Source organism: Ammospiza caudacuta, chromosome 7 (genome assembly GCF_027887145.1).
Source record: "Ammospiza caudacuta isolate bAmmCau1 chromosome 7, bAmmCau1.pri, whole genome shotgun sequence".
NCBI lineage: Eukaryota > Metazoa > Chordata > Aves > Passeriformes > Passerellidae > Ammospiza > Ammospiza caudacuta.
Window position 1 is genome coordinate 29,119,032 of NC_080599.1, and position 26,841 is coordinate 29,145,872.

Consider the following 26,841-nt stretch of genomic DNA (forward strand, 5'->3'; position numbering starts at 1 on the left):
CGGAAATAATTTATTAGATCTCACAAGCAATCTAACATACATTTATGATGTAGTAAGTCTTGTGATATTTAAAGATATGTGGAATCCTTAAGACAGGAAAATTTATTCTCTGCCTTAAATACTTTAGAAATGCAACTACGCACAGTTCAAGAGTCCTGATGATCACACTGCTTCTTCCCCAGCTCAGAAATACTTGAAAGAGAAGGAACACAAAAGGGACCTGGAACATCACAAAGGCATGTTAAAAGTAAGAACTACCAAAAAAAAGCAGTGTTATACTGGCTTTTGACAACTAAATTGAAAGATGCTTAGTGTTTTAAAAAGTGCTTAATGTCTGTGAAAAATACATCTTAATAAATGCAGACTGTATTAATTTTATATTATAGAATGTTAAACAGTGATGTAGTATGAAACCCATAGGAAACATGTAGGTCACCAGCAACAACACTACCTCAGTGCAGACAGCAATGTAAAAAAACCCGAAACAACCAACAAAAAGGTAGCAGTGATTAATAGTTGATTATTAGTCCAGCTCCAAATACTTAAATGCCAGATATTGTTAATTTTCTTCTTTATTCTAAAAAGAGAAAGTAAGGAATGTATTAACTAAATCAAATCCAGATTGCTTCTCATGTACCAGGACACCAGTAATCATCAAATGACCTAAAATACTGGTCAACCCCTTAATATTAAAACTGCTCTACAATCTATTTTAGCCAACATATTATTATATTAATAGGTTTTTAAAGTAAAACAAGGTGGCTTGGTCACAAGTGTGAGCTCAGCACAGCTTCACACAGATCAGCTGGTATGGGCTAGAACTGCTCCACTAAGGAATAAGACCACAAATTACTAGGGTACCTGAGGAAAAAGGTGAAGGCCACCTTTTAAGACTAAGAACCTTCATTGTGTCTACTCACACAACACAGACAACTCTTTGGTTTCTTTCCCCCCCACCGAAAAAATTTGTTTTTTAAAATTATTAGATTAGCTCAAGCTTAAAATGTGTTAACTCCTCCCCACACCTACTCTATTATGGAAACCTAAGATGCAGTTGAGTGCTACAGGAAACTTTGCACAAAAAAGGATACAACAAGAAAGGATACACTCTGCATGACAGTATTATTGCAGTATTTACGCAGGAATGTTTCTAAAGAAGAACAGCAGAATGTAGTTTAATTTTACTTGATTCTCAGTATTGCACACACATAACTTTATGCTACCTACCAAAAAAAAAGCAAATATGCCTCTTTGATAAAAAACAATTCTAACCCCTTGTGAGACTTAATGAGGACTGATGAATCCATCAACACTAAACTTCATATTCAAAAGAAAATACATTTTTTGATAACTTGAACTATTAAGACCAGCAGATTCTTCCATCTCCTTCAAGTCTTTGCCATTTTACAGACTCACTTTATTTCCATCAGATCCAAAACCCAATCATGTTTCCCTCTAATGCCAGCTTTCAAACCACTTTTTCCTTATGAAGAAGCTGGAGACCTCTCAACATCAGTTTCTTCCACATAACTTTTCTCCCAAACAGTTGTATTTTAGCTACAGGAAAAAGTCACTTTAGGTGAACTTTTTGCCAGTCCGTCAATAAAGAGACACTTCAGCCAGCAATTTCTGCAATATTTTATAAACCAGATGTATTGTTTTGTCAAAAAAAAAAAAAGGATAAAGCCTTTGTAGAAAAAAAACAAACTAAAAAAACCCAAAATAAAAAAACAACAAAACCCACCCAACAACAGAAAAAGAACCCTAGACTCAAGCAGACTCAAGTTTTTATCACGGAATTTTACTTCATAAATCAGCATCTATCCGAATATTCCAGCAGGAACAGAAAAACAATCATGCAGAAATAGGGGTCAGCTTAATCATTACTTGGGAAATGCAACAAGTATTTTTAATGAAACCTCATGGATCCTTAAAAACCTGTGTAACTCCTTGGCACATTGATATGATTTAAACGAACAGTCAAGGTAAGAGAAGTTCTGCCCATGGACAGAACACCAGGGACACCTCTAAGGTGGTAACTCGTGGAAGACTTTCAGGTGCACAATTAAATCTTGCCTCAGAATGGTTTGCTCTCTCTAGAAAAAGCTTCTGAGTTGACCATCAGAATAACAACAAATAAGCACTTTGTTATTTTCTTTATGCAATTCAAGTATTTAGCATGTTTAATGAATTCAGAATTAATGTACAAGATGAGTTGAAAAAAAGGGGAATTCCTAAAAAAATAAAAGTGCTGACTTCATCTATTGGGTTTTCTCCAATAGCTAAAATGCTTCAATTTTTTTTTAATATAAGACACCTTAGTAATCTTATTAGATAAATAGAAAGTTTTTTCTAACAAGAAAGGAGTGACAAACAAGACTGAAATAGTCCCATAAATACATGATCCTAATAGAACACTTTAGCCAAGGCTCTTTTCAATGACCAGTACAGAGGGCCTATAAAAAAGTGATCTTTAATCTGACAAAATACAGACTTTGCAAACTACAAAAAATAACACAAAATAGGAAGTAAGACCAAAGAGAGAAAAACAAGCCTAAATCTGAGTTTAAAAATCCTTAGACAATGGATGGAATGAAGAACCTACAATTAGAGTAGATGATAAAAATAGAAATACTACCATCACAATAATCACATTGTGGGCTTTACAGCCAATTTGTAAAAATCAAAGCAAATGTTCACATCCTGAGTAACAAGAATCAAGCTCCAGATTAAAAACAGACCATGGTTTAAGGAATGTTTCCTAAGCACTCAGGGTAAGATGTCAATTAATTTTGTTTTAAGCAGAGGCATAACCAGAGTGATCTCAACTGTAACCAGAAATTAAGGTCAGTGCCCTTTAAATTGGAGCTAACTCATGTATCAGAGGTTGCAGACTGAGAAATAAATGCTTTTTATTCTTGCACCAGTTACTGCACATGGTCATTTTTGAGTTCACTATGCAAATGTTTGCAGGCCATGAAACCACTCAGGTAAATTAGAGCTGATTTGGCTTGACTTACTCCCACATAAATGAAATACCCAGAGTAGGGAGCAGTGAAGTAAAGCTACATGATAAGAAATAAAAGTTAAATAGCAACTCTCTGCTAGAAGGTACTGTCTCATTACATTTAAATAATGCCAAAAATCAGGACCTACATATTCCACAACAAAGGAAGCCTTCATCAATGCAACATTAAGCAGCACTTTCCAACAGAATATCCTTCCCTAATTCAGACAAGGTTAAAGGTTACTGCAACAGCACTAAGAACTCATTTTCTGAAGTTAGAAAAGATTCTTTACAGCCAGTAGAAGTTTATTGTTAGAACCAGCTCTTCAGAATCCCACTACAACAGCAGGAATAGAAAAGGAGGAGGTAGGAGGCAATACTTTTCAACAGTAAAACCCTGGTGGATTACTAAAAGATAAGTGGTCCAATTCCACAAAATTATTCTCCTTATCTTTGCAAGGTAAGGAACTGACAAGTGCCCTACAATATCAGAATTAGGAAAATATTTGCATCTGAGTTTTCTGACACAGGAAAAAGGAAAGTTATAAATTTACACTAACTATATATATCTTGCACTCAGTTTTTCTGATATAAGCACACATTTAAGAAAATTAATTTGTATGGAACATTTCCTCTCCATCATCAATATTCCTGAAGAAGCTATTAAAGAGAGAGTAAATAAAACCAAACAAACACTAACAAAAACCCCAGCCCAATCCTTTGTTTTCACTTTCAGGCAGAGAGTCCATACCTTGTGCAGGGTTTTACTTTTTTCTTTTCCCTTCGTTGGCATCCTGTTTTGGTCTAGCTGAACGAGCAAATTGCTGAGCTTCTATTAAGGACTACAAGTGTCTGGTAAGTAGAAGTCAATTAAGAAAGACCAAAAAGATTACTCCTGCAAATTAGTGTCTAGAAAGTGACCTTTATCTGTGAATCAATACAGTATGAAGTATTATAACAGTGTCTATTAGTCTAAGATTAGGACCTCACTGATACACAGTACAGGAGTTATTAGAGAGACTATAAGGAGGACTAACTGGGAATGGGTTAGATGCAAACAAGGATAAATGTTTGATATTTACAAACTTCCAACCCAGCATGTTAATTCTTAACTTTGATGTATCAGGAAAAACAGTAAAAGCAGCAGATGCTGGGGTAAATGTGAGTATAAAGAAAAAAACTATGAAATGTTTGAGTGAAAAATAAGAAAGAACATTCACACAAAAAACCAGTGCTATGCAATCAAAAGGAGACAGTTCCAGCTGAAAAAACCCATCTAGAACCACTTACTCTTACAGGAGCATTTCTTATGATCATGATTCTGTAAACATACACCTAACCAAGTCAAAACCCTTGTATTTAATTTAAATACAGTGGCCATGCAAGCCAAATTATCTTCTGTATTGTCTTTGCAGGATCAAAGATGTAAGACCAGTGAATTCTGTTCTTAAATCACTTTTACTGTCCTATTTCACAAGAGTTGCCCCCTGTTTTTTTCAGCCACCATAAATAGTGCACTGTGTTATGCTGTTTTGTTAAGGCATTTTTTATTTTGCGGAACACTGTGACAACAAACCTTGGCAGAGACGACAAAGAATATAATGTAAATCCTTGAAGAAAAGGATACAACCACCATGGGTTTTTCAAATAAGACATAGCCATTAACTTCTTTTAGCGCCTTAGCAGCTGCCTTCTCATTGGGCAGTCCAATGAAAGCCTGTCCCTTCATCCGGCCCTCTTTCATCACACGGATATCAAACCTAGGGGCACAGACCACAACTGGGAATTATTCATGTTTAACAAACCTTGCAGATTTCACAGTACAAATGCACAATTCTCATGCTCCAGGTGGGAGAAAGAACAGAAACAGAAGGAAAGCCTACAAAGAAGCGTGATGTCCTTGGAGACCATTTTGTTGGGGAAACCATTTACTAAAAGGCAATTTACTAAACTGCAGGATGGCAAATTGATGTGCAGTACTACTAAATAGGACATATGCAAAGTGATCAGATAGACACAATCACCTACACAGTTCATTCTGTGTCACACAGCCAAGAAAAGCAAATCTGGGAATAAAATCATAAAGGCAAAATAATAGGGTCTTCAGTCACTCATCATAAAATAATTTCATTTCTTAACCTTCATAAATGAAGATTTTTAGGTCTAACACATTTTTGTTAATGCAGAAACACAGAAAATGTGAATATGGCTATTGTTAAAATCCCAGCTTTCAGAAGTGACATAGGAGTTAATATAAAAGGCTTAATTCTAACCAAGTATGAAATCAACTCACATATTGCGTTCCACCTCTGACTGGAAGTCAACATATCTTCCAAAAATGAACTTAAGATCCTGAAATTAAAGTGTAGGTGTAAGATGAATGCTCAGAAAAAGCACTTTTGATAGATATTTAATTTGCATGTTTACTTACCTTTTCTTGAACTTGTTTAGCTAAATTCTTCACATATATCCTGCAATTTGGATCACCTGGCTCATAGTTTTTGAAAACAGAATATTTTTCCATTTCTTGAAGACAAAAAAAATGAACCATACTTTAGTTAATTTACTTTTGCACATTTGCTCAATATAAAATAATTCACTATAAAAAAAACAAACACTTATTTAAGCTATTTGTTGCAACAAATCAAGATGCTGTTACTAGATAATCGATTCTCACAGTTATACCTTCTCTAGAAAGTCTGTTTTTTTCTAGATCCTTTCTAGATATAAATTCTGATGGTATTTCATCATCTTCCTCTTCAGTTTCCATTTTATCATTTGAGCTAGGAGCTGGGAAAATCCTTCCAAAGCCTGTATTATTGATTTCTTCCGTGGTTGCATAAAGGTCTGAAATTTCAACAAATCATGTAAGTGGTTTGTACCTTTATTCACACCAAGATCGAGAGCCAGCAAGAAAACCACACTCCTTCCAGCAACATGATAATAGAGCAGACTTTGCAAGGCAATTTGAACACACCCTTAAAAAAGAGTCTTAATCCCTGCTTGACAAAAGCACCTGCTCTGTACAGTCCTATAAAACCCCATGTAGTAGAAAATAAAGGCCATGGCACACATCAGTTAGCATAAACCTTGCCTTGCTGTTCAGTTCTGTATCCATTTCACTATTTTCCCTTAAGGAAACTGGATATTACTGTAAAGTACCAAGAACTACAGATTGACCATAACTCTCTAAAAAGCCATCACACCTCATTGTTATCAGTGCCCACCCAGCATTTTTATGGCAGATAATCAGTGCACCAGAGAAAAAAGGGCTGTCAGTCACTCAGATGCTGTTCTCTAAGAGCTGGAAAAGGAAAATCTGAAACTAGCCTGATATATTAATTTACACCATAAAATACTGAAAATTTGTAACATTTGCATCCTATCATTTAAAAGACAGTGCAATTCACCATAAACCACAGAGCACATAGGAGAGTCCTTTAAAATCCTCTGGATCCTTTTCAAAGCTTGTAAAATGGGAAAAACAGCAAATACTATGATGCAACTTGGTGCTGAAAGCTCCAATACAGTAAGGGAAAAGAATTTCCTGGTGTAAATTTCAGCACCCTTTATATACTGAAGCCACATGACTTGAACATTAAACACATATGAGGTACAAACTCTCTTACCATTTTTTTCTTCTTTTTCTTGGTTTGTCTGAAGAACAGCTGGGATCTCAGTACTAATATGAAACTCTATTTTTTTATGACCTACATGCTGCAGCTGCTCAAAGACATCTGAAGGTGACAGTGTAGGGTGCGAGTTACTATTTAAAAAAATAACAACACATGAATTAAAGACTCAGACACCAATGAATGCATGCTCAAACACAAGATTTCTTCCAGTTAGATTTTATGCAGTAGTTTACCACAAACACATGTTCTCCATTTCACCCAACAGAATTTCAGGTGATTACAACACTGCAGACACAGAAGGTATGTCTGGCAGTGGGAGCAAAACCAACCATCATGTACCATGGTACAATACACACAGGCATTTATTAAAACCTTCATCAGTAACTTCAGCATGAAAAATAAGCAGCCTTGCTGCTGCTCTCAGCTAGTATATAAAATATATCACACTTTAAAAAAATGTAGCAAATCATTTGGAGGAAGCAGGCAGCCATTAGTAAAAATGCATTCACAATCATTTATCACAACACAGAAATACTGCACTGCTGTCTACTGTGGCGTAGAACTGCAGTTCTAAGACCCAAACTCATTTTAAAGCAAGCCAGTTTCTATTCTTCCAGTGTCACTGTTTTAAGAAGCAGATCAAGCAATAAATCCAAATTGCTTTGGTCACAGCTGTGATGCAAAACCAGTTATCTTTTTAGGAAAAGGAATTTCTATTAGTTTGACAGGAAGAGAAGCAGAGCTTGAATCAGGCACACTTTAAAGTTGTTGAGCAGACTTTAGTTCAAACTAGAAGAAAATCTGATTTTTAGGGCAATAAAACCAATAGGATAAGTGCAAAAACCACAAACCTGTGGGAGGTACACACAGGAACATTCAACATGTCCTTAATTCTTTGCTTTTTTCTAACACCACGCTTCTTTGTGTTTATTGGTCTTTTAGGCTGAAGGGTTGCTAATTCCATCAACTTTGTCATTCTATTTTAAACAAAAAGAAAACCAAAACCAAACAAAAATAAAACAAAGAGGTTTACAGTTCATTGAAAGTACTAATTTTAAAAACCCTTCCCCTTTCCTTAAAGCCCTTGATATAGAACTTTTCAGAATATAATTGTAAAACTAACTACCTTAAAACTGAAGCTGTAACACACAGCAAATCAATATACACAGAGCACTTAAGGACTGACCAAAATCCTAACATGTCAGTGATGCCCTTCCTTCCCCAAGCATGCTCCTTACTGGGACACTGAAGCTGTGATGGCCCAGGCTGAACCTGATTTTCTAACACTCAACAGGGGTGGCTTTTTCCAAATACAGCATAGGTACTTTCTGATTTACTTCTCAGTTTAGACAGTAAAGGAAAAAGCTGCTTTTTAATTTAGAGTTAGTTTAAAGATTAAAAAAAATACAGCTATGATGCAATTCAGTCCCAAAACTGCAAGAGAATCCTCAGCACAAATATTATCACCCCTAGCATACCTGCTGATGTACAAAGAATGTTCTGGAAGTTGGTGTGCACATACAATTCAGGCTGAGGAGTCAATTTAGAAAGATGTGGAACAATGAAGACTTCAGATAATAAAATTTCTGCTTCCTTACATCTGCGCTCTTCAAGCTGAGTTTTTGTTTAGTTGGTTTTTTTTGGACATGGAAACAAATGAAAACTTGCACAGCAATAGGCCACTCTCCTTTTCTTACTGCATTTAAACCTGCACTGTTCTTCTGCATTCTGAGGGTTCTCTAAACATCTGGAAAGATTGCTACACACTCTCTACAAGCTGCTACATCTACATACTGCAAACATTACCACTTGCTGAACTCAAAGCTGGAAAAGTAAAACCACCCCTTTCAGCAAGCCCAAAACCTTGCACATGACTGCAAAATGCATACCTCTCCTTTTCCTCATCATTATCACTTTCATATTCTGATTCATCCCCACTAGAAAGTCCTTCTTCTTCTTCAGGCAAAGGAGGCTCTTCAGGAGGCAGAGGTGGGATTGGGGGAGGTGGCACAGGCACTGGCAAATACTCTTCATACTAATTATGGGGAAGAAGTTGCAAAAACTTAAACTTCTTGAAGGAAAAAACCTGAACATGTCTTGTTTTCTTAATAACAACAATCAATTAATGATAATTTAACAAGTATTTCCTCCAAATATGCTTACAGGGATCGAGATAGCATTTAGGTAAACTACATTACTAATGAAAAACTTTCCACAAGCAAAAAAATCTGCTTTCTGAAGCATAACAGTGAATGGTTTAATTATTTTAAGTTTAGATAAGAAAAAAATACAGCAACCATGGCCTTGGATTTTCACTTTGCACTCAGCTTCAAGGACTTTCCTGAGAAGAATACAGTCCAAGCATATGGGTGAAGGCTTAGGCTCCAAAGGCATCTCAGTTTCAACACTGAAGCAGCAGTTTGAAACACTCCAGTGATGCTACCATAGATGACTATTTCTTTGTTCTAAGTATAGTCCAAAGAATTGCTTTAGAAGACCAACATGTACTCAGCAAAATGCAGCAGGATTTGCAATCCTCTAGAAATTCACATCTCCTACTATGCTGCTAACATTTTAAATTGTGAATCATTCCTACAGTACTGAAAACATATTTCAAATGTTACCATGGGAGGGCGAGCAGTGATTGGTCCAAAAGGTGGAGGAAGATTCATTTTATTCATCAGATGGAGTACCTGAAATGAGTCAAAATAAGTAGGTTTCCTTTGAATAAGTAAGTGATAACAGTTCCTTGCTAGGTAAAACAGCCAATCACTCCTGGCAGGTGAAAATCAGCACAGTTTTAATGTTCATGAACAATGTAAAACTCGCACTTGAGATCCAACACCAATAGTCAATATAAGCAACACCCTAACAAGGCTAATAAAAAACACACAGCATCCTCTCAGAATGAAATTCCAGGTACTCAAGTCACATCTAATTAGGAAGTGCATATGCAGTTATGAATTCAGTGTCAATCTATCTCAGGTTAATAAAATCTCATTACCTCAGCACAGTAAAAAACTAAGATTGGTTAACACTATCACAGAAAATCCAAGTTAGTAGTTATGATGACAAAAATAATTACTTCTGTGCATAATTAAAAGAGGAAAAATTAAATGTCTTTAATTTTATACTTTTCCCCCCATTTTTTACTTACCTGGACATAAAATTTGGGCACACTTGCCAAGGCATTTGCTATATTTGCTAGAATTGCACTTGAAGGTGGTGGATACAAATATTTGAGGCAAGAATTGATGGGAAAGGTGAGGCTGAGGAAAAAAATGATTGAAAATTAGACACCTTACCAGTACTCCCACTTAACAGTGGTTACTAGAGGCTTAACTATTGATTACATCTGAAGTAACACTGAAATATTTTTATTTCCCCAGAACAGTTTTGGGCCACTTAGAATGCCTTTAACATCATGGAGTAGTCCCCAATGCATGACAGATTTACTGGGCTTGGAAATACTGAAAATATCAAGCCATGCAGGAGCTTAAAGCAAACAGAAACAATCAGCATGTCCAACCCAAAAGCACAGAATAGCAGCCTGTACAAATATCAGAAACTCAATGCTCAAAGGGCTGCATTAGCTTCAAAAAAATTACTACTTCCTGTATGCTAAAATGAAAATGGGAGGTGGAGAAGGAAGAAACATCAGGAAAAAAGTCAGTGATATTCTGCTGTTAACACTGGGGGAATGCCAGCCCTCCAACCCCCCAAGAAAGCAATGTGCAGTGTTAGAAGGCTGTTCTGCAATCCACAAGCTCAAAGCACCAGTCACTATGCAGATGTGAGGATTCTAAACTTGAGGAACTGAAACTCCATCTTTATGACAACTCCTACATGCCTGAGGAACAGCAGCATAGGAGTTATTGTTCTGAGCATCTTGTTCAACATGATGTAACACATTGCAAAATAATCTGCAACAGAATAAATTAATTAAGACAAATAAAACCCCGACACTAACCCATGGTTGGGTGCAATTCCATTCTCTATTTTAACACAGTTTGGTTCTATCTTCTCTTCTTCTTTCACTGGTTCTTCTAAACTGAAAATTAATTTAGTCTTAATTAAAACAGTGCAAAAATTAGGTATGCCTTATGTAATATATAAAATATGCATAATCTATTAATAAATATAAAAAATAAATTATCACAGGTATTTTTAACATCTTTTACCAATTGCATTACTACAGCTGTTACCAATTCTTCATAATCAATACATGAGGATAATTACAGTAGTGAGTCTTCTAAAATAAATACTTATGCAGATTTAAATAAGATTCCCTATATTCAAACACTCCTGAGTTAAATCCACTCAAAGGAAAAGAACTGAAATTATTTATCACGCACTCTCTTCAGAGAACATAAATTCAAAGGTATTAAATTATTGATTTGTTCATATTCAGAAAGTGGGATAAATAACCTGAAAACTCTACTACAGTATTTTTAATTAAGCACTGTCACATAGCTTTTATCACTTATTTGCACATTTCACAGGTGCAAATGACACAGTCACTGTCCTATAGATGGGAACCTGTTAGGACTTCCAAGTGGTTACAGTTTATCCTTGGGTTACAAGTATTACCTAAGTATCATGAATCCAGAATCCTTTCCCGGACCACTAAGATAACGAGGAAATTACTCTGCACATACCTTTTGCACTTGTCTGAGGCAGAAGGCTGGCTAAGTACCTGGGCACTCTCTTGCTCCTTTGCAAATTCAACAACTAAGGTGTGACCCAAAAGTTTCAGCTGATGCAGTCTGGATAAAGCCTTCAAGTAATTACAGAGGAGAAGAGAAAGGGAAGAGGACAACCATGAGAATTGTTTTAGAGCATAATTGTTTTTCCTTTGAGTGGTACACTGGCCATAGGATGCAGGCCCAAGTGCTTTAAGCTAAGTCTGTGCTACTGTGGACACGAGAGCTCTGCACTGTTTGTGTCTTCCCAGCTCTGCTTTCAGCAGCATTTCCTGCTGGCAGGAAGGAAAGGGACCAGGCACAGCCAGAACCACGGCACAGCTTGGTCACCTGAACACAGCAGCAGCCCTAACAATCAGACTTTGCACACAGCCTAATAAATTGCTGGAATTTCAAAGAACCAGCCTTTTGCTCCTGAAGTACCAACATGCTAAACTCTGTCAGTAGCAGCTAGGGACTCTAATATCAAGATCTTCACAGTGGCTCTAGGAAGATCCAGTATTCCTCAAGTCCAGAGCCCAGCAGGCTGCTAACAACTGGCACCCAATTCACCACTGTTCACCTCACACATTCTTTCACTTTTTTAGTCCTATAAAGTGTGGCCTAAAAGAAATAGAAGCAATGCAAAAAAAAAACCCCAAACCCAAGGTATAAGGGGGGAGTTCTGGCACAGCTTTTTAACCAGACTAGTATTTAAAAAGCATTATTAGCATAACCTTTTTGGCATACATATCTCCTATTCTTACAGAAGTTTTCTTATCAAAGCTGGGCATTCAAGGCAGACTTGGATTGAGAGAATCCCTAGGGCTGATTTTTATGGCAAACACAATTACACAGGAGACAAGGAAACTCTGCTTGGTTTATAGTTTATATATAAATGCACACACATCCTAAACAGTGCCCTGATCAGTCTCAGCTTCTCTAACTTTGCCAGGCTGGATCAGATAACTTCCACAAACCCCTTTCAATCCACCTTTCCTAGGACTCTAGGAAACACAGAAATAATCAAGAATTTTATCAAGTCCTGCGAGCAAACCTGTGCTGAAACAGAACTCTCATACTACATCCTGTTGCTTTGTTTCTTCCTAGCTCTAAGTACCAAATGATGTGTAAACTACTTAGAGCACGGGCAATTCAGTGCTTTGCTAAAACATTCAATAACAAACTCAATACAAACCTTTGCAGCTGCATTTTCACTGGGAAAGGTGGCAAAAGCAGTATGTTTCTAGAAAACAAACAAAAAGTTATAATGTATTTGAATCAAAAACGTAAGAGATTGCATGTAAAACATTGAGCCACAAGCACTTTGTTAGTCCAAGCTTACATATTTGAAAGTTACCAGATGGGAGTTATCTAATTCCCATCAGGGCAAACATGAAGGGCTAGAAACCCTTTTTCTTATGAATTTTGGAAAAGTACCTCCTGCAGTCAAAATCAAGACATGAGCTCAGCAGTTTGACAAATACAGGACAAGTGGGGATTTTTTAGTGAGCAAAACCCACTCTAGACTGCACAAAAGTACATATAGAGAGATTTAATTCTCTTCTAAACCAGAAAACTCATTTGAGCACCTCACAAAACATTTTCATCAAAGTAACTCTTACTAAAAGTAATGCTCTTCCTGCAACGAAAGTTGTAACTATTGTGCTCCGAACGTTTGAGTGGTTTCTAACTTCCCCCCTCCTCATTTTCTAAATTAAATCAAATCCTCACAGAATACACCTTTCCAAGTTAATCTTTTTTAACAAACTTTATTACCCCATGTTGCCACTACATGACTCCGTACCCAAAATCATTGTAACAAAGCCAGTATATCTGATATCCTATAAAGCATGACCCTGATAAAATACGCAGACATCCATCTGCAGTTCTGCAAAAAACAAGGCTCTCTATGAAGAGTACTTATCACAAATACATCAATGTTTTCGTTACCTGGGGGAAGGAGAAAGCAAAGCAGAGATTTCAGGAGAGCCGTGAGCCTGCATCCCTGCCCGCGCCAAGGGGCCCCTGGGCACGGCTCAGCCCAGCCTCGCCGGCAGCACCAGAGGCCAAAGCCGCGGGCACGGCGCTTGCGGCGGGCGGGATGGAGCCCGGAGCCGCCCGCTGTCCCCTCGCTGTCCCGCCCGCCCCACGGGGCTCCCCGGCAGCGGGACCCCCGCTCCTGCGCGGCTCCAGGCTCAGCGCTGCCCGCGGCCCGCCCCGGTCCCGGTCCCGGCCCTCACCAGCCGCCCGTGGTCCGACAGGACCCGCACAGACACGGCCCCGAAGTGCTGCAGCAGATCCTCCTTCTCCGCCGGCGTCAGCTCGGCGGGCAGGTGCCGCACCAGCAGCGTCCGCCCGCGCCGCCGCGACACGCCGGGGTGCGGCGGGACGCCGGGGTGAGGCGGGACGGCGCCCAGCCCCGGGCCGCCCGCGGGTCCCAGCCCGCCCGCCCGCAGCTCCTCAGCGCCCGGCGCCGCCATCGCCGCGCAGGGACCGGCGGCGCAAATCTCGCGAGAACCGAGGCGGGGCCGCCGCTTCAGGTCTCGCGAGACTGGCGCCCCCCGCGGAGGTGGCGGGAATCGCGCGCGGAGATGGGAGCGGCTCCTCCTGGCAGAGCCCGCCAGGGGACGCCCGCGGTGCCGCTCCCCTCACCCTTCAACACTTTAACGCTTAGGAGCTTGCCCTCGCACTAAGTCCTAAGGAGTGTTGCTGTCAAAATGCCCTCTCCTCAGCCTTTAGTTGCGGAGACTTGTCCCTGCCTCCCTCCCGTGAACAGTGAGGTACTGAGGCATGCCTGGCCACGGGAAACACCCCCATAATTACAACTTGTGAGGGGATAATCAGCGTGAATAGGGAGGATGAACAGATTGCTGTCACCTACCACAGCAGCCACACAGGCGGCTCCCAAGCCTGCCTTGTTCTGGAGCATACAGGCTGTGATCCCAAGAGAGTGAAATCCCCGATCTGTTAAATTAGCTGTTGCTTGCTGGCACAAGCCGTGCCTGCCTGTGTCGCTATGGCCACGGGCTGTGTGTCCCACAGAGGCGCAGTGCCCGCCCTGCTGGAGCACTTGACATGTCTGAGCAGCGGAGCACTCAGGGACAGCCGGGCTCTGTCACTGCGCTGGGCTGTGCTGGAGCCAGCCATGGAGAAAACTTGCTTGGAACCTGTCCATAGGACGGGTGCTTCCCACACCTCTCCATACAAGAAGCAAGGCCTTCAGTCCATAAAGTCCCTTCAGTGTTCCTGAGCGGCCATGGTGGACCTGGTGCTATGCCCAGTGCGTGCACCTGCAAGGTCTTGGCCAGGCACGTTTGGTGGCTGAGCACTGACAGATTGGGCAAAGGCCTGGCCATGGTGGGTGGGCACAGCAGTCTCCTTAGCTCCATCAGATGACAATCCAAATTCATCCAAACCAGTTTGGGAAGGAGCTGGGTATAAAAGGATCTTCTGAAGGGATCAATGAGAAAAGCAGAAATGTGGGAGCAGTTTCTTATGGGATTTGTTACTGCATTTTTGTTGCTGCCATAAGCATAAGCTAAGAAATATCTATGAAGTGGGAAGCAGGTGGAATAATTGACACAGTGTGCAAACAGAGCAGTGTAGTTTCTCTCTTGATAACACCAGCAGTACTGGTTTTTTTCTGAGGCTGTTGAAACTTCAAAAATAGCGCTGGCCAGCCAAGCCAGCCAGTTCTGTGTGTGGCTTGTGGTTTGTATAAAGTCCAGAAGATTTTCTGGGGTATGCTGCTCAATGTGCAGTTGTAGCAGATGGGAAGATAATAATTGTAAATGCAAGCCTGTGGTGGCTGTGCTGCACATCCTGTTTAAATTGGCCTGACTTGTAGTTCACTCCTGGGTAATGACTTCAGAGAATATTTTATACAGCAGATCTGTGAAACTTGTAGGCAAAGCAAACCTTCCTGTTTCCCTTGTAGTGTTCTAGTACATTCCAGTTATTAATGTGCATATCATTCACCAGATGGTAAAATAATGAAATAACTTCAAATATGTTTTCCCCTCAGAACTAAGGAACACTGTTCCCAGTTCTGCTTAGAGAAGGCTGAGGAAACAATGTACTCTTTAGTTACACTGAACAATTGACAAGAATTGTTTCACTTGAAATAACTAATATCTCATGGCTCTTCAACCCCCTTGTTCCTCCTAGCACAAAATCCCCCTCAGAAAATACCTCTTTTAAAGTCTCTTTACCTTGTTAGACCAGGCTGCTGAAGCTGAACACCGCTAGAGCAGAGGTTTAACATAGCAACATGCAAGTCAAGCTGATAAAAAATGTGTATGTGCTTTTCCTAAGACACAGAAAGTAAAAAAAAAAAAAAAAAAAATTAACTTTCTCTCAATCATATCTACAGTCAAAATGTATGAATAATATGTTACCTTTTTTACTTACCAAGATGTTTAATTTGTAGATTTTTGAACAGTAGAGTTCTTCAACACCAATGCATCATGGTTTTGTGTTGAAATCCATGGCTTAGAAGTTCTTTGCTTATACAGAGATTGAATGCAAGTGGTTTAGCAGTACCAGTGTGACTCAGAACTACAGCCTCATTCAGGTGGGAAAGAAGATCCTTTTGCAGCAGTCTCGAGTCCAGTCAACATCAAGTCCAGTTCCTACTCAGAGCAAGGTCAATACTGAAATCCAACCACATCATTCAGGACTTTCTCCAGCTGGTGTCAAAAGGCCCTAAGGGTGAAGATTCCACAGCCTGCATAGGCAAGCTTTTCCATGCCATATTAACCTTCTAGTGATTTTGTTCCTCCCTTTTTTCTCCATTTGAACATGACAATATTTTTGTAACTGTGTGGTAACTTCATGAAGACAAAAATTCAAATTCCAGTTAAAATGTATTGAGTTGGCAAGAACGACAGTCTGATCTGTAACTATACAAACAGTGACTTGCAGAACTGTGGATTATGCAGCCAGGGCTGTTTGAGTGGTTCTCCAAGTGGACTCTGCTTTTACTTTACCTGAATAGAATCAAAATGTGGGTTGCAAATGTTGTGTAGCACTCCAGTTTCTACAAAGCTTCTAAGCTGCTCTTGTGTTTGCATGCATGTGTGTCTCCATGCACAGTATTGACTCCAGGGCCTCTGCTGTCATGCTAGGCCTGTATTTCTGCATTCGTGATAAATATTTCCTTCTCCACAGAATGACTACTTGTTACTACAGCTTAGATCAAATCTGGTTTTCAGGGCAGAGGTTAAAGTAAATGAAATTTGGCAGAGCCACCTCATAAGGGAAATTGATGCCACATCTAAGCAAGTTAAGACAGAGCTCCACACAAGCCTATGTGAGTTCAAGCAAAACAATCTGACATCACTCAGTCCTGAGGCTTTGAAAGCCTGTGGCTCTTTATTAATAATGGCAATACAGTATTTACTGGCCTGCAGACCAGCATCCTATATTACCAGGTCATTGCTGCAATAACAACTCTGTAGATCAACAAATATAGGAGTTACAGACAGAATTAGATGTTATTCAGACTCATTTCCCAAAGGATACTTTTCCTGCCTAATTTCTTGTGAGTTACACAAGCCTAGCAAGGTGATTTTTGTTACGAGTTTTGGAAGCCTCAGGCCAAGGTGTTTTGATTACTGAGGTAAAAAAGAAAACCACCAGAGCAGCTTTGAGGTACAAATGACACTATTGGGCAAAATCTGATTTTCATGGTGGCAGTTCAGTAATTGTCTCCATATTCATCTCAACAGTGTGGTGTAAGACAATGCTGTAGGGAGAAGGCAGCAGAGGGGCCCCAGTGAGGCTGGCAGGATCCTGGCTGTTCCTGCCAGAATGGTGTCCGTGGTACCGAGGCTCCAGGTATGGGCAAGCTGCATTTCATCCACTGCACAGACCCAGTGCTTTGTGGGGCAGGGTTTTGGTAGCCAGGGGTTACAGGGCTGGCTTCTGTGAGAAGTGCTGGAAGTTTCCCCTTCCAAAAGTTCAGGTGCCAGCTGGCCCCAAGGTGGACCTGCCACTGTTTCGCCAAGGACAACATTCCCCATCCAGGAGCCTTTGGCCACAGTTCCTGTGCCCTGCCTGCTGAGGAGGGCAGCCAGAGAGGAGCTGTGCTGGGCACCTGGCACCCAGACAAGGCCAGCCCCCCAAGCTACACAGGCATACACACAACTTCAGACTGCAAAATGATTGCTGATTCAGTAAAAATGACTTTTTGCAAAAAGAGAAAATTAATATTTAAAGAATGCTTTGTCAGGTAACTGTTTTCCTGAGCATAAGCAGCCATTTTCTTTATGCTGTTAATTTTTTGTCTGAATAAAATACAAAACCAATGGATAATCCACCAAAAATTCTCCTTTTCATATTTGACCACTAGATGATGCTGTGACTCATGAATGAAAAAAAAAAAAAAGAAAAAAAAAGAGAGGAAGAGAAAAAGAAATATAAATAGAAAAAAAAAGATGAAATAAATGAATATAAGCTTAAATTTACAATGCATTTCTGGTGTCAGAATAATTACACAGATAAATTCATGGTTTGGCCAATGAAAGTAAGCATCGTTTCTAACAGAAAATGAAATATTGCATTGTGCCAAAACATTTTAAAATTTTACAATTCAGCAGATCTGTTGTGCCATCCTGTTATGCCCCAGCAAATCTCTTACCTTAAATTTGATCATTTCATAACATAATTTCAATTTTTCATTGAACACTGGAATAAAAAAATTAAGGCCTTAGTGTCATCACTTCACATAGAAGACTAGCAATAGGAATTATAAAAATTAAGATTAACATTTCCTAGAACTAACATTCTTTTGAAAACGTACAGATCAGCAGTAAGGTTGACTGTAACTCTGGGTTTAGTGAATTATCTGAAAGATCTGGTGTTGCTCTGGATGACACTTGCCTTCTTTATCATCTTTATGCTCAAATTATAAGGCAATGTGCCAAAATCCTGATATAAAAGGAACATAACCCAAGGTCTGAATGCAATTTAGGTCCTTTCAAAGCAGTGGCCCACATATGGATCACAAAGAAAGCATCTCACCTAAAGCATCTCACTTTCTTTTCACCTAAAGAAAGCATCTCACAACTTCTTTTTCTCCATGTTCTCCTTCATGCCACCGTGAAATGCAGAGCTACCTGAACCTGCATTAAGGAAAACTCTCATTGCACCCCAACATCCTTGGGAAGTGGATCCACATCTGTTCCCAGGCACAGACAACCCTCTCCATATTCAGCCTGTTGGTTTATGGACACCTCAGATCCCTGTGTGGCATTTCAGTCATTTGCCACAGAAGCTCTGGGGCTTGGGGGTGGAGTTGCAATTTGACCTGTGAGCTGATTATTCCACTTGGGATTGGGCAATGTGTGAATAGCAGAGGATGGAATCGCAGTGTCTGAGGGGTGGAGCTGAGTGCAGGGCTGAAGGCAGCTCCTGTCAGTTCCAGAGGGGCCCCAGGGCTCCCTGACCTGCCCCTCTGGGCAATGACCGGTTTGCCAGGGCCATGAACTCCCTGCCACATGGGTGCCCAGGGCTTTGGCACCTCTCCATTGGTGCAGGGGCTGAGTGCATGGATCCAGGAGATGCTGGCCACAGCCAAGGAGGGAGACAGATGGGAGGGGCAGTGCTGGGCCAGGAACACTTCCCACACCCTGACTGCCCTGACAGACACTCGGAGCCCTTGGGCACGCTGAGAGCCAATATCCACCACCAACACCACAGAAAGGAAACTTAAAACTGCACCTTGACCTAAAACTGGAACAACCTCCTTCCATTTTTCCCTCCGGAATGGGATGCAGTCACCACTTTTGGCCTAGCAGAGATTCTGCCTCACAGCAAGGCCTGCACACTTGCTTTTATCTCAGCGTTTTCTCACAGCTGACAAGGGATTTGGGAAGGCTGCCCAACCTGTACTGTGCTTGCTTATTTCTTTGAGATATTAGAGACTAAGGCACACTTGCTTTTATCTCAGCGTTTTCTCACAGCTGACAAGGGATTTGGGAAGGCTGCCCAACCTGTACTGTGCTTGCTTATTTCTTTGAGATATTAGAGACTAAGGGTGCCTAACACACCAGAGGCAGGAATTTGCCGTGCCTCAGCCAGTGGCACAAGGTGGAAGCAATGCCTGCATACATTGTGTGCTCTCAGGCACCTTCGGCACCCGCACAGGGAGCGTTCGCTGGCCTCAAGCCAGTGGGGCAAACCATGCAAGAGCTCAGGCTCTGCTTTGTCCAGGCACAGGCTGACTGTGAAGCAGGAAACCTGCTGCTTTCACTGATGCCACAGGCTGGAATAACTGATTGGCACAGCCCAGCTTCCCTCAGTGACCCAGACCCCAGGCTTGCTTGGTCATAAGGAAGGGATAAACTCTGTATGTAAGCACTGCTCATAGCTGACAGCCCACAAGGTGGCTGCTCTGGGACACAAGTGGGTGTGCATGGATCAGCCCTGGAAATCCTGCACTTCAGCTTAGCCATTTTACCTGGATTGGATTCTTTTTTTTTCCTCTCGTGTTTTTTTTACACAGGAACCAGAGTGCTGCATTGCCTTAAACCGTATCACTGCATTGCCACTAGTTATGAGGGGATAAAGTTACATCTAATTCATTAAGGGAAAAACTTGATTACTCTTCAATTTGAATGCCATTTATTATTCAATAGAGAGTCACTCATGCTCAAAAAGCAGGGAATAACATATGGGGGAAACAGTAATACACAGATCAAACAGAGGAGTCTGTTTCTCCCAAATTATAACTTGGCATCAACATGGATTGCAATAAATGGATCTTCAGCATCAGTATTAATCTGGAAATTAGCCATTCCATCACCAGAAACAAACACCTGCTTTCCAGTACATTTGTTGTTCTCCTTTTGTCCAGAAATAACATCACAGTAGGTACCAGCAGGCAGTCCAGTTTGCACATAGACATTCATATTCCTATGAGAAAATAAACATGATTTATGCATTGTTTTTAAAACAGGTATTTCAAAAGGTGTGTAAGATTTTTGAACATTATCTTACTCCCCTTTTTGGAAGGACGTTGTTAAGAATAAGGTTTCTGATCCCACCCTACCTACAAACCCATTTTAGCTCTCTGGATCCAGCATGCACTCAAATAACTCAATTTGGATTGCTGATGAGGGATGCTATTGTTCTCTCGGGACACTGTTTGTGCCACTGACTTACCAGTCATCATTGTTGAAGATGATGAAGCCTTTATTACCACGGCCAAAAGCCACTTGATTGCTGCCATTGTCCCACCAGTTGGAGAAAGGCTCACCATCCACCACGTTACGGAAGATAACCATGTTCCTGAAAACACAAGCCATGTCTGCCACTGCACCTGCAACACCTCTAAAGCCACATGGAGAAGGAAGCAAAAGCAACTGCTTTTACTTCTTGTTTCTCCCCAGTGCCCTACCTGATCTGACGCCAGCGATGTTCACAAACCCAGTCGTTGCCACAGGTCGTGTCTGGATTGATTGTAACGGACTTTGTGGAGCCATCTGGGTTACTTGGGGGCCCAACCCAGTCATTGACGTCCTGTCATTAAAAAGACAGGTTTATATCTTCTGACTGAAAATGTAGAGCACCCCTCTGGTCAACAAAGCTAGAGGGAGCATCAAAGTTACAGTGGCTGCATCCAGCCTGGGACAGGGAAATCTCTCGACAACCTGAAATGCACTGGACTACTTCCCTGGCCCTGCTCTCACACTTAATCCCCATGGATGAATCTTCAGCATCAACAGCTCACCTTTCCATTTTCAAAATATCTTGGCCAGCGGAAACTTGACATCACACGTGTGACGCCATATGGATGGGCAAGCATGAAACCAACTGCCATTTTATAGAGCCTGTTTGGTGGACAAACAAGGAATGAGATGTGAAAGGAGGAACCTGCCAGAGAACACACAGGCAAACAAGTAAAAGCAAGAAGCATCACCCACACAAGAGCAATCCCTCACCTGGCATCCCAGAAGGTCAGAATAGAAGCTCCACCAGCCCCGTGTCCTCTCTGGTTGTCGTGATTATCCACAAAGACCAGGGCTCTGTCAGAAGGCACAAAGCCCCAGCCTTCTCCCCAGTTCCTAAACAAAAACACAGACTTGAAGCTACCCTGTCAACTGGTGTATCCAATGAATCCTGGATAAATTGCAGCAACTTCATCCTTACTTTAAGTAGGCCATCTTTTCTCCGTTCCACTTGCGGATCACTGTCCCCAGTTTGGCACCGTACTTGAATTCTGTCACTCGGCCATTTCCAAAGTACTCACTGCCTTTGATGGGCTCTCCACCCAAGTCAATCACCTGGTACAAGAAAGAAAACCTGCATCCCTTCTTGTCTCACAAAGACCAACAATGCTGTGTACAAAACTTAACAGGAGCTCTTGCTTTAACATTGAGAAGAAAGTAATTATGTATTTGTGCTGTGTAGAGCAACACAAGTTCAGAATAAGACATGAGGGACACATGTAAAAACATGACCGATGAAAGGAAAGGTAGAGTTGATTGACAATCTGTTGTGGAGGCATTTTTAAGAATCAAAACTGCCTATGTCTGCAGGGCTGCTCTAAGTAAATTGTGAGCTCTTTCTAGGGTAAGTTGGATGAAGTTGTATTGTTGCTCCTGTGAAGGAGGGGGCAAAAGAGATACAAAAGACAAAGGCAAACATAAAGGAGAAAATGTGGACTTTACCTCCTGATAAATGAAAGGTTTAGTTCCTTCAGAAAACCACTGAGTGTTTAGATCATGCAGCTTGTCAAGAAATGCTCTTATGTCCCCAGGCCACATGTGCTTGGCAGCATCAATTCGGAATCCTGCTACACCCATGTCAATGAGACGGTTCATGTACTCTGCAATCGTTGAGCGCACATAGTCCTTCTCCAGGGCCAGATCCAGAAGGCTGCTCAAGCGGCAGTCCCGGACCTGTGCAACAGAAAAAAAAAAGATTTCTGTGTATTACACCAAAGGAGGGGCGGAGGTGGGGTGGTGGTTAATGAGGTTGTATTGGTTTGGGAAGAAGTGAGGGAGTGATATCTGGTGTAAAGGTTTTGTCTTCACAAGTGACTGTTGCACATGATAAAGACCTACTGTCCTGGAGACAGCTGGACACCTGCCTTCCAATGGGAATGGTGAATAAATTCTTGTTTTTCTTTGTTTATGTGTGTGGCTTTCTCTTCACCTATTAAACTGTCTTTATCTCAATCCATGAGTTTCCTCAGGCTGAGAGGTGTTTAGCTGCCAGCTGAGTTAAACCACAAGTTCTCTTTGGTGCCCAACATGGGACTCAAAGGGTCCAAATTAACAACGGCATGATTAATGTGCTAGATGGAATTTACAGCTGTTACTGCAGTTTGGCCAATAATTGACAGGCTGCTGTGCTTGCCGTGGGGCTCACTGGCCTCACTGTGCATTAGAGTCGAGGGCTCATCAGCGGCTGCTCTGTGCTTGGGCTGCAGCTGCAGCCTGTGCTGCTGATCCCCTGACCCTGGGGCATTCTGATCCCAGCACTGGCCATGGCCTGGGCTGGCACCTGAGGGACTGCAGGGTCTGGCTAAGTCTAGGCCAGAGCAGGGGCAAGGGGAGGAATTCACTGCAACATTAAACATGATGCTCTAGTCCAAAGGAACTGGGAGTGGACATTGTACTGGAAATACCTTTAAATTATTATAATCCAGGATTTGAGATATGTCTGCTAGAGATTACTACAGAAGAAGGCATCTGAACCCATGAAGGACAAGCCTTACAAGAAGCAATGTAAGTGCAGAAACATTATAATGTATTGCCGCAAAGTGGCTGAAGGCAGAGCTTGAGAAAGAACTGCTACATATTCTTACTACAAAAACCAGTAAGTTGCATAACTACAGCTCCACCTTGCACTGCTGGCAATTTTCCAAGGGGGCCCCTTATCATGATCAGCTGAGTTTATAAACTATAAAAATGAGTTCACTCTGAGCGGAGCACACTGGCTCACTTCTGGAGCAAACATCTGCACATAGGTTCTGGATTCCTCAGTTCTGAGAATATTTTGGGCCACACATACCTATGGCCACTTCATTCACTTGTCAAGTGACTAAGCACAGGTTTTGTGAGGCACTACACCATTTAATTTTACTGTAGAGTTAACAGAACATGTCAAAAAAAAAAAAAAAAACCTGAAAACTTTTCCAGGGGAAGTTACCTGATAGATGTCATTATAACTTTCAATTTCTCCACTTCCAGTGTGACATTTGCCATCATTGAAATCCCAGCCAGAGTATGGGACAGCTGGAAAATCTCTGTTTCCAGCATTAAAATAGCTTCCACAGGTAGAATGTGTGCCTGAGCCACCTGCAGCCCCACACATATGGTTGACGACAGCATCCACATAGATACGAACCTGGAAAAGCAATGTGTGCATTTCAGTGTGTTTGTAGCAAACGTGAACTGACAGCCACTAATCACTATTCAGTGGATTATTTTCCCTTTCAGTTTCTCCTCAGTTTACACCTCTTTTCAGGAAAGCAGCACCTTCCCTCAGCTGACACAGCACTTCTTGCCATATCAGACAGATTTTCAAGGCACTTACTCCAACATTGTTGCATCTCTTCACCATGTCTTTGAATTGCTCTTCATTTCCTGATCGAGAGCAGATCTTGTAGCTAATGGGCTGGTATCTTTCCCACCAGGGTCTGTTCGGGCTAGTAATGACAAGATTTTCATTTGGAGGTGAAACCTGCAGATGAAATTATGTACTTTGATAAGAAATCAAATGGTTTTACTTCAACATTTCAAGGGCAAAATCTGCGCTCAGGACCTCTGCCCTCAGAGGAAAGTTAGCACCCAACCCAGTCTCTCTCCCACAGCAGAAGTTCAGGTCAGTGAGATGTCTGTCTTGCACACAGGCAAGAAAGGCATTTTGGTTTGTTCCTGTGAGTTGCCCACATCCAGCATGGGCCTGCTTTCCAGGACATGGGCAAGGAAGGGCTGAAGCCACAGGAATTATTTTTACCTGTAACTGTGACTGCCTTAGGAATGCCAAACCTCACTGCTTCCATTCTTCCTTTAGAACAAGGTAAAGAGCTTTACCTTCTCCTTAGCTTTCAGGTGAAGCCTTTCAGCATGCCTCTTTGTTACTGATCTGCTAGACATACACCATCATTCACCCCTACAGGGTCCAGCAGATTAGGGCTGCTTCTAAAGTACTTAGTACTTCCTACCTTCCCTCCACAGCAGCAAAGTTACTTAGAGATGACTGTCTCAAACTCAGGCATTATTAATCAAATTATTAATCAATATTACAGTGCCATTTTCCTGCTACTCACAGGAAACAACTCACCTGAACTCCTCCAAATCCATTAGGAGCTAAGTAGCGTTCACACTCCTCAGCAATGTCCTGCCAGCGCCATTCAAAGAGATGCACTATAGAGGTTCTCTTTGGGACAGTGTTGGGGTTGTACTGCCCCCAGCAAAGCCCTGCAGCTGCGAGGAGGAGGAGAAGGATCTTCATGGTGCCTTCAATGTAAGGCTGTGGTCTCTTCACCAGCTATTTATGTGCCTGCAAGATGGCAAAATTCCTGTAGCAGCTGTCAAAATTCACATGGATCAATGCTATCAGTTATTATTTAGGTAGATAGCTCAATATCATTCCTTTGGTTTGTTTTTTCTCCTGAATAACCCAACAGCTGAAGATAAAATACCTTTTCACAGTGATTGTACGCCATCTTAAACTGAGTGATCCATGAGCCTTGCACCCAAATCCAGAACTGCACTCTTTCCAATCACATAAACAAAGATACTTTATCAAAAGTATTCCAAAATGTGGCAATCAGAAAGCTGCAGAAGCTGAACTGGGTAGTGCCACCATCCTCTTGGTCCTGGATGAGATAAACTCAAGGCAAGAACAAAAGTGAAGACATCCTGTCTGGACACTCTGACTGCTCTGGCAAAAGAAAGTAGCAAGGGCATTGCTGGTGACAGACTGATAACCAAGAAGATTGTGTTACTAAGGAAACAGGGGCAAAGGAGTCTGAGTGGAAAATTCTGGACAGAACTTGGAGACCTATAAATACTGGTAAACTGATGCAACAGAGAGGTTTGCTTGCATAGCATGGTCCATGTCCCTCAATCCCCACAAATTGTGTCCTGTGTGAGGGACGGCAATTCCCTGTCTGGCTGTTCTAGGGATAACCCACAGAACTGAAATGCTGCTGAAAGGAAGCAGGAGCCAGCCGGCATCCATCCCTTCAGGTTTTGATGGTGAGCTTTGGAACATGGGCACTGATATGTCTTCAGGAGAAAAACATGTCTGAACTTATGTCTAAACTTTTAGAGAAGCCCAGAAAAACAGTTGCTTCTCATTCTCTTAAGCTGATTTTCACTGGGCAGAATCACAGGTTAAAGGTTAAAGGCCAGCATGTCTTAACAGTAGAACTGTGGGATGAAGGGGGCAATGAGAGGTGATGAGATCCCAGCTGGTTTTGTACGTCACTGTTTTGCCCAGACAGGCATTCCCCATCTGTGTCTGGGCCCAGGAGCCTTTGGCCACAGTTCCTGTGCCCTGCCTGCTGAGGAGGGCAGCCAGAGAGGAACTGTGCTGGGCACCTGGCACCCAGACAAGGCCAGCCCCCCAAGCTACACAGGCATACACACAACCTGAGACTGCAAAATGATTGCTGATTCAGTAAAAATGACTTTTTGCAAAAAGATAAAATTAATATTTAAAGAAGGCTTTATGTCAGGTAACTGCATAAGCAGTCATTTTCTTTATGGTGTTAATTTTTTTTGTCTGAAAAAAATACAAAACCAATGGATAGTCCACCAAGAATTCTCCTTTTCATATCTGACCACTAGATGATGCTGTGACTCCTAATTGCCAATGATACTGTACTGTTACCATTTTGGTTTATTTTATGGAACTCTGCAGCATTTTTTATATGAAAAGTTGGTGTTTTCTTTTTCTTATATGCATTGTGGCTGTAAGCACATATAGGGTAGTTAGTTTCTATACAAATCCATATAGATCAGACATCTTTGCAATAACTCTTTCTGACAATATGGGGAAAGTCACATTATTTTTGAAGCTGTTCTTATGTTCTTCTCCCTATGTGCCTAGACGTGGACTGCTTTGAGTAAAGACTTTTGCAAAAAGGAGAAAGTTTACTGAGAAGAGATTTGAGATATCTAATTCAGGTTTATATTTATAGTTCTTTCTGTTTTTCAATGCTACATAATTAGAATGGTGGGTTTAGTTTCAGTTTTGAAATTTATTTTTCTGTGCTTTAAGAGCATTTGGAATTAAGGAGGACATTTCTGTTTAGCAATTACTGCTAAAAAATAGATTATCTTATTTATTTGCATAGGCATTATTTCTGTTTTCTGTTTTCATAAGCCATTCCATACTTTTATATTTAGAAGTGCAGTGGTTTGATCCACATTGTTGGGGGCCCTAGCCAAGAGCTCCATTAGCCTTCCACACATGACGCCATTGTACTGATGGTCTTCTCAAAGTGATTTCAAGAGAACAGCATTCTTTCATGTGACCTAATTATTTTTCA

At 41.3% G+C, this 26,841-nt stretch overlaps 2 protein-coding genes across 3 annotated transcripts; both read right to left on the reverse strand.

The window, feature by feature from the left end:
* Window positions 1-13,807, reverse strand: RNPC3 (RNA binding region (RNP1, RRM) containing 3). Of its 2 annotated transcripts, none has more exons than XM_058808997.1 (15): window positions 13,568-13,807; window positions 12,523-12,570; window positions 11,301-11,419; window positions 10,613-10,693; window positions 9,800-9,911; window positions 9,267-9,335; window positions 8,532-8,677; window positions 7,494-7,619; window positions 6,637-6,773; window positions 5,693-5,854; window positions 5,439-5,533; window positions 5,301-5,359; window positions 4,635-4,767; window positions 3,759-3,831; window positions 1-220 (listed from the first exon to the last, which is right to left on the reverse strand). In XM_058808997.1, the coding sequence occupies exons 1-14, from the start codon at window positions 13,805-13,807 to the stop codon at window positions 3,772-3,774; spliced, it is 1,587 nt and encodes a 528-aa protein (XP_058664980.1). In that variant the 3' UTR covers window positions 1-220; window positions 3,759-3,771. The 2 variants fall into 2 exon arrangements, with proteins under 2 accessions (XP_058664980.1, XP_058664981.1); XM_058808998.1 differs by having other exon boundaries at window positions 8-1,150.
* Window positions 13,808-20,053: 6,246 nt separating this feature from the next.
* On the reverse strand, window positions 20,054-24,794 carry LOC131559939 (pancreatic alpha-amylase-like). Its single transcript, XM_058808517.1, has 10 exons — window positions 24,624-24,794; window positions 23,874-24,020; window positions 23,487-23,684; window positions 22,001-22,231; window positions 21,480-21,613; window positions 21,272-21,394; window positions 21,061-21,160; window positions 20,728-20,849; window positions 20,493-20,618; window positions 20,054-20,243 (listed from the first exon to the last, which is right to left on the reverse strand). The coding sequence occupies exons 1-10, from the start codon at window positions 24,792-24,794 to the stop codon at window positions 20,054-20,056; spliced, it is 1,542 nt and encodes a 513-aa protein (XP_058664500.1).
* Between the last annotated feature and the right edge of the window lie 2,047 nt (window positions 24,795-26,841).

Coding starts and splice junctions, on each gene's coding strand:
- RNPC3 (XM_058808997.1), bottom strand. CDS start 13,807: ATGGCGGCGCCGGGCGCTGAGGAGCTGCGGGCGGGCGGGCTGGGACCC. Junction 8,678..9,266: donor TCACTGCTCGCCCTCCCATG/GTAACATTTGAA, acceptor CCCCATAATTAG/TATGAAGAGTATTTGCCAGT. Junction 6,774..7,493: donor CCTGTGTGTACCTCCCACAG/GTTTGTGGTTTT, acceptor TTTTTTAAATAG/TAACTCGCACCCTACACTGT.
- LOC131559939 (XM_058808517.1), bottom strand. CDS start 24,794: ATGAAGATCCTTCTCCTCCTCCTCGCAGCTGCAGGGCTTTGCTGGGGG. Junction 21,395..21,479: donor GAAAAGATGGCCTACTTAAA/GTAAGGATGAAG, acceptor GTTTTTGTTTAG/GAACTGGGGAGAAGGCTGGG. Junction 20,244..20,492: donor ATCTTCAACAATGATGACTG/GTAAGTCAGTGG, acceptor ATTTTCTCATAG/GAATATGAATGTCTATGTGC.